The following is a 7,797-nucleotide window of genomic DNA, read 5'->3' as shown; positions in this document are numbered from 1 at the left end:
AGTTGCGGAGAGCAGGGACTACTCTTCGTTGCGGTGTGCGGGCTTCTCCTGGTGGTAGCTTCTCTTGTTGCAGAGCATGGGCTCTAGGTGTGTGGGCTTCAAGAGTTGTGGCACACGGGCTCAGTAGTTGTGGCTCGCGGGCTCTAGAGCACAGGCTCAGTAGTTGTGGTGCACGGGCTTAGTTGCTCCACGGCATGTGGGATCTTCCCGGACCAGGGCTCGAACCCGTGTCCCCTCTATGGGCAGGAGGATTCTTAACCACTGCGCCGCCAGGGAAGTCCTGTACCTGGCTTTTTGATCACCAAATGCTGTAGCTTTTATGTCATAAATATAACTGGTATGATTTATACCTCTTTTAGGTGTGTGGCTATAAGGCAAGTGGGCCCCTGGAACCAGAGCATTTGTGCTGAGCAGCAATTTTTCGGCTTGGCCAAGGTTGGGGCTTTGTCTCACCATCAGCCCACTGGTGAATGGAATCTGAAGGTTGCTGGGGAGGAGGTGGGCAAATCTGCAAAGAGCCCAAGGATTTCCCCAGTGAATCAGAAATCCTGACTCTTCCCCTTTGGGGTTTCAAGTTATTCTAACAGTTGTGATGTGTTGGGACAGTCCTAAGTAAGCCGAGTGGTGAGAAACGTGCAATAATGGCCCTCAAGAAGGTATCCACCATGCTGCCGGTGCTGGTGCTGCTGGCGGTGCAGTAAAAGAGCGGGGCTGGTACGGCAGGCCCAGCACCCTAGCCTTTGCTGTCTCAGGGGAAGGCCAGTCAGGAACAGGGTAATGACGTTGCGCCGTGTTCTCATCTGCCGCCTTGGAGCTTGGGGTTCCTTAAGAGAAATTACTGAGTTTCTGTAAATAAAAATATCTGTCTCTGAAGTTGTACTGGGAACCCAGTCTCCAACAGTGTGGGGTAACCGTTGCTAGCCTGGTTCCCCTCCCTCCCCGCAGTCTGTGCCGCACTGGCTCGGTGGGTAGACTTTGAACCCTTACACCCGAGAGCCGGACTTCCTGGTTTCTGTGTCAGCCTCCCCAGAGCAGAAGTTGGAAGCTTAAGCAGTCACACCAGACTTCTCAATTTCTTTTCTGCACAACAGAAATATTAAACCAGACTCACTCACTTGGATGAAATAAGCACCTTGAGGGGGTCTTAATTTGCAAGGAGGGGAAAACTCAGAGAATGATGAATGGACTTCTCACAGTCAGGAGGGAAGCTCAAATTTGATTTATTTGTGTAGTAACTTAAACGTGGCTTCATTTTCCACCACAGCAGGTGACACAGGATATATGTGAAAGCTCCTAGAACAGGGTCTGACACTTTGTGGGTATTCAGTAATCTTTGGATTGGAAGCTAAATCTTGCTTAATTAGACACACCTACTACTGTGTTTGAGAAGTTACCGAGAAGAACCTGACCTCTGCTTCAATTTGGCGTTTCCTTTTGTGATCCCACAGAGCGATCACTTTCCTCCTTAAGAGGAGTCAGTCCCCTTTTTACTGGGCTATGGGAGTAGGGAAGGATTTAAAGTCAGCAGAGTACATGAAATTCAGGCACAAGTGACTCCATAATATAGGCCACGTTTAGAGGATTAGTCCTCCGCCTTCCATCCCCAGCTCCTTAGAAAGGCCATTAAACTATATTTTTACAGAATATTTAGTTACATGGAAAAATTTCCATGCTATGACAGGAAGTAAAAAAAAAAAAAAAGAAGGAAATAAAGAGTATATCGTATATCCCAATTTTGTTAAAAATACATATTTTTTGTTAAAAATACAAAAAAGTATACATATGAATGTGTAGAAAAAAGGCCATAAAGTAATGTATCAAATTTTAATAACCATTATCTCTGAGTGGTTCGATTACTAACAATTTTTGTGTTATTAAATACCATAGACAGTATAATTTTCTGTATTCTCCACATTTTCAACAATAAACACGTATTAATTTATAATCAGAAAAAAGTTTATTTAAAAGAAATGAGAAACGGAATTGATAAAACAATTTCTTGTAAAATCATTATATCTGTTACAAAGCTTTAGGAAAGAAGCCCCAAAGGTTGATTCTTTTCCAAGTGGTTCTACAAGCTTTTTTTTTTTTTTAAATTAATTAATTAATTAATTAATTAATTTTGGCTGTGTTGGGTCTTTGTTTCTGTGCGTGGGCTTTCTCTAGTTGCGGCAAGCAGGGGCCACTCTTCATCGTGGTGCGCGGGCCTCTATCGTGGCCTCTCTTGTTGCGGAGCACAGGCTCCAGACGCGCAGGCTCAGTAGTTGTAGCTCACGGGCCCAGTTGCTCCGCAGCATGTGGGATCTTTCCGGACCAGGGCTCGAACCCGTGCCCCCTGCATTGGCAGGCAGACTCTCAACCACTGCGCCACCAGGGAAGCCCTCTACAAGCTTTGAAGTTGAATCAGCAGCCACATGGCAAAGTGACATTCTTGGACTGTGACAGGTGGCCTGAGATAAGGCAGGATGGCTGCCAACGACTGAAGGGGAATCAAGAGTCCTTTATCTAGAAGAGTTACTTAAGAATGGAGAAAGAACGGTTCTGAAATGGAGGGAGAACCAGGGTGAACTTTTGGGCAGCCTGGATCGACCTATTTAAAACCAGACTCACAAAACAGAGAGACTCATAGAGCATAGAAACCCTGTAGTCGGGGCCCGTAACTTAACCCATAAGAAAACCGAAACCAAAGTGAGCAACTGTGTTGTTCTTCATGGAGCGTAGCTGCCGTTTTATAGTCCTGTGCGCACAGAGATGCGGAAAGGAGCCTGCTTGGGATCCAGGCCCTGCTGCCGCCCATCTTTCCTCCTTCGTTTTCCTGGCAGAAAATGAGCGGAGTTTTTAAGAAGGGGTTGAAGAAGGCAGTTTGAAGTTTAAGAAGGAGATTTTATAAAGGAGAAGCCCTGTGGTACGCTCGTGCCCTGGGAAGATAACATGTATTCTCTTATCTTTCCACTCGGCAGCTGCTCCCACCATTACCCAGTTTTTACTGCCGTGTCCTCCAGGCCACTGCACTCTTCAAGGTTATGAAAACAGGACAGTCAGGCCGCCACCTTCTCTATGACACTGATGGGGAGCCGTGCCCGCGGGTATTTTTTTTTTTTTTTTTTTTGGATATTTTTAAATGAAAGGAAATATAACTTGTGCTGTCAGCATTCACATCGGTCCCGACCAGACGGATTATTGTTTATTTTATTTCTCGTGTAACTCTGATCATAGATTTCTAATACTATGCAGAAAACCTTCAGGTTAAGGGGAAAAAGTAGGGCAAGAGAATTACCCTTGATACTGAGAAGAGAAAGGGGAAGAGGGAATAGGAAAAAAAAGATAGAAAACTAAGAGGAGAAAGTGTTATCACTTCACCTCTCTCGGCTTCTGTCTCTCACCGCACTCCCTAGAGTATATAAGAGGGTCAATCCAATCATTGCTTCCTGACAAGTGCCTCCCTCCTGTGATAGGCAGGATAGCGCCCCTGCTAAAGAGACCCATGTCCTACTCGCACCTGAGAATAAATTACCTTGCATGGCCACAGGGACATTTCAGGTATGTGGAGTTTCTAGATGGACCCAATGTAATCGCAAGGGTCCTTACACGTGAGAGAGGGAGGAAGGAGAGTAACAACCAGAGAAATATTTGACAATGGTACACTTCTTGCTTTGAATGCAGATAAAGGATCCATGAACAAAGGAAGGGAGGTGGCATCTAGAAGCTGGAAAAGGCAAGGAGACAGATTATTCCCCTAAAGGCTCCAGGAGTGCAACTCTGCTAGCACCTTGGTTTTAACCCAGTGAGACCCATTCCAGACTTCTGACCTCTAGAGCTTAAGTGAATAAATTTGTGTTGTTTCAAAAAAGAAAGAAAAAAAATACCTTCAGGTAATCAGAACAGGTAATCTATAGGCATTCAGAACAAAACTAAGCAGAACTCCTTATGAATGAGCTTTTTTGCTTGTTAGCTTTTCGTTTTCCTTCCCTAAATATCTGCTCCCCACTGTATTCCTTCTCCCACTGTGTTCCGCTCTCACCCCAGCCAGACCCCGGTTTCATCCTGGACTTCTCCGTCTGGTGCATTCGCTCCACACGTGCTCATTCAGGCCTGATTGTTCTGCTTTATTCAGTCAACAGCAGCGTGTCGAGGGACTGCTTTCAGCTCCAACGTGCAAAGAGCTTGGGAGTCATCACTCTCATCCTTAGAGCAAAAAGGGCTGAAGGAGCTGAAAATCAATGCTTGCGCCCTTCAGAGCCTGAGGTCACAGAGCGCAGCTACATCCCGTGATCTGGAGGGACAGGCAGATCCAGAGTCACAGCCAAGGTCTCCTTAGCTGGACAAAGGCGCTAGAGACACATGCTGGCAGGAACATTTAATGGCAATTTTGATAAATTGCTGGAGGCTGAGCGTGGACTAGCCTGAGAGTAAGAAACTCCTGGGATCTGTCACCTAAGGGGGGCTCCATGCTTTTTTTTTTTTTTTTTTTGTCTACAGGACCCCCAGTAGGTTCTCTTGCTGAAGAGCCCAGAATGATTTCTTTATGTCTCTGGCAGAGGGAGGGGAAGATTTTTGAAATATGCCTAGAGCATCCTCATAACAAAGGCCTACTCTGTCAGGGAAAAGACCTGTCCCACCTGGAGACGGGCATTTCCCTGACTCCAGCCCCCTCTAGCCTTCCTATCTCACCTAAGGGAGGAGAAACAAAGCTAATAAATGCTTGTGCAGGTCACAGCCCAAGGACATGGGTCCACTGAAAGACTGCTATTTAATCACAAGATTATATAAGAATGCTTCCCCTCCACCCACACCTGGCCACCAGCAACAGAGCTCCAGCAAAGAACAGTGGATTACAGCTTGAAGAGCCGACTCTATTTACTGTGAAGCCTCTGGCACCCGCAGCTACAAAAGATTAAACACAGCCTAAAACCCCAGCCAGACTAATACCAAAGCTCAGGCTAGCGGCCTATTTAGCTCAGTTCCTATAACGTGACACGTCATGTCCGACTTTCAACAAAAAATTGCAAGGTATTTTAAAAGGCAAGCAAAAACACAATCTGAAAAGCATCAGAAGCAGACTCTGCAGATAGGGCAGAGATCTGGGCATTATTGGACAGACCATTTCAAATAGCTATGATTAATATTTTAAGAGTTCTTTTGGAAAAAGCAGACAACTTGCAAGAACAGATGGGTAATGTAAGCAGTAAGATGGAAACTTCAAGAAAGCATCAAAAATAAATGCTAGAAATCAAAAACAAAGATCCCGCAAGCTGAGTGGTACGGCCAAAAAAACAAAACAAAAACAAACCCAAAAAACCACCGTAACAGAAATGAAGAATGTCTTTCGTGGGCTCAAGAGTAGATTGGACACAGCCAAGGAGAGGAGCAGTGTGGGAGATTCTTTGCCCTGCTGCTAAAAAAAAAATCGATCTCTAATATAAAACTGGCTGCTTTCTCTCTACTTCAGGGGTTACATGTTGCTATTAGGATAAAGTCCAGATTCCTAAGTGAGACCTACAGCACTGACCTCTACCTACTTCTATAGCTTCGACTTTTACCACTCCTCACCCAGAATGTTATGTACAGACACACTAAACTCTGGTTTAGTAACTTAATGTCCTGATGTGCTAAGTTCCCTCCTCTTAATGGAACGTCCCTCCTCTTCCCCTTCCTGCTTGCCATCCAGTTTATCCCTTAAGACACAATTCAGGGAGCAGTGGCCACAGGACGCCTTCCGCCCTTCCCTAACATGTAAGCTAGGTGCCTTCTCTCTCAATCATAGCGATTACACCCTGTAGCATAATCATCTGTTTTCTTGCCCCTTCTGCCCTGGACTAGGCTGTGGGTTTTTAAAGGGTCGGGGCCATGTCTTTATAGGCCATGTATTCCAAGCACCTAGTACTTTGGCATAAAAGACAACCAGTGAATGTTAGACGGATGAGTGAATAAACGAATGAATGAATGCAGAAGGCTCATGGGAGGAAAGAAATGGGTAAATAAAACCAAACTAAATAGGCATTTGAGTGAAAAACCAATTTCTAGTGTGTATTAGTCGGCATTCTTGGTTACAAGTAACAGAAATTGACCCTGGTTCACTTAAGAGAGCGGTTTTCTGGAAGGGCATTAGGTAGTTCACAGAATCAACAGGAAGTCCGGGGAGTCATAGAAAAGAAAGACAAAGCGAAGAAGTTGCCACAGGACTGGTCCCGGGGGCGGGTGCTGGTCCCGGGCCACTGGCCGCAGAGCTGCTGCATTGACTCAGCCGCTGCGAGAATCTCAGGACGATGGCTCAGTCGCTCTTCAAGGTTCAGAGTCTCAGAGGGAAACTCTAACTCGCCATGCTTGGGTGAGGCGTCCGTGGTGTAGTTGCCGGGGATGGGAAAGGGGAACAGCTTCTCTTCAGCTTCCCAAATAGGAGTGCCGTTCACATGCTCAGTAGCCAAGGTGACAAAGACCTATGGTTTCCCAGGGCTGCCGCGACAGAGGGCTGCAAACTGGGAGACTGAGAACAACAGAAATTTATTTCCTCACAGTTCTAGAGGCCATAAGTCTGCAATCAGGGTGTGGGCAGGGTTGGTTCCTTCTGCGGAGGGCCTTTCTCTTAGCTCCTGGTGGTCACGGCCGTCCTTGGCATCCTTTGACGGACAGCCGCCTCACTGCCATCTCGGCCTCCGTCAGCCAGCGCACTCTCCCTGTGTGTCTGTGTCTCTCTCTCCTCTTCTTACAAGGACACAAGTCACGTTGGATTAAGGGCCATCTACTCCAGTATGACCTCATCTTAACGAATTACGCCTTCAATGACGCTATTTCCAAACAAGGTTTGGGGACACAATTCAACCTAGAACTCCCTGTATCTTCTACATTGGTGACTTCCTTCTATTCCATGGGATACCAAGGGCAGGGAAGTGGGGTTCTGTCCTACGTGCAGATAGCAGGGGTGCATTGCCTGTGAAGGATGTAAAGACATGATAAAAATGACTAAGAGATGGTTGCTTTTTATTAACAACTTGGGCCAGTGTTCTAAACAACATCAGAGATAAAATACTTCTCCCCCCAAATGTGCGTTTGTTTTAAAGAATTGCTGTGTGTGGTAAAAATATGTCCACAAATCCTTCATACTCCTCTCTTTAACAGGTGGAGCCCAATTCCCCTCTCCTGAATGTGGGCTGGACTTAATATTTTTCTTTGGTAAATGCAAATGTTAGTTCATGCATAATATATTTACAGTTTGAATCAAAAAGAATTTTTTTTACACAAACTTGGAAATTTTATTTTTAAAAATTTTTAAAGGTTATATTCCATTTGTAGTTATAAGGACTTCCCTGGTGGCTCAGAGGTTAAGAATCCGCCTGCCAATGCAGGGGACACGGGTTTGATCCCTGGTCCGGGAAGATCCCACATGCCGCGGAGCAACTAAGCCCATGCGCTGCAACTACTGAGCCTGCGCTTTAGAGCCCGCGAGCCACAACTGCTGAGCCCACGTGCCACAACTACTGAAGCCTGCACGCCTAGAGCCCGTGCTCTGCAACAAGAGAAGCCACCGCAATGAGGAGCCCGCGCACCGCAACGAAGAGTAGCCCCCGCTCACCGCAACTAGAGAAAGCCTGCGCGCAGCAACGAAGACCCAACGCAGCCAAAAATAAATAAACTAACAAATAAATATATTGGCTATATTCCTTGTGTTGTACAATTTATCTTTGTAGCTTATAGCTTATTTATTTTATACCTAATAGTTTGTATCTCTTAATCCCCTACCCTAACTTGCCCCTCCCCCTTCCCTCTCTCCACCAATAACCACTAGTTTGATCTCTATAT

General features: G+C 45.9%; 1 protein-coding gene across 2 annotated transcripts in view; it reads left to right on the top strand.

Moving 5' to 3' along the window:
- Positions 1–7,592, top strand: part of POMP (proteasome maturation protein) — a 57,157-nt gene extending 49,565 nt beyond the window's left edge. Inside the window, exon 6 of one of the 2 annotated variants that reach the window (XM_082434562.1) lies at positions 7,273–7,592. In XM_082434562.1, coding sequence (XP_082290688.1) covers positions 7,273–7,358 — 86 coding nt within the window. In that variant the 3' untranslated portion in view covers positions 7,359–7,592. The remainder of the gene's footprint in view (positions 1–7,272) is intronic. The other variant, XM_082434564.1, reaches the window with a different exon arrangement.
- The last annotated feature ends 205 nt before the right edge of the window (positions 7,593–7,797 follow it).

Source organism: Balaenoptera physalus, assembly GCF_965194825.1.
Source record: "Balaenoptera physalus genome assembly, chromosome: 18".
NCBI lineage: Eukaryota > Metazoa > Chordata > Mammalia > Artiodactyla > Balaenopteridae > Balaenoptera > Balaenoptera physalus.
Note: the sequence above shows the minus strand (reverse complement) of the source record. Positions and strands in the feature narration are given on the sequence as shown.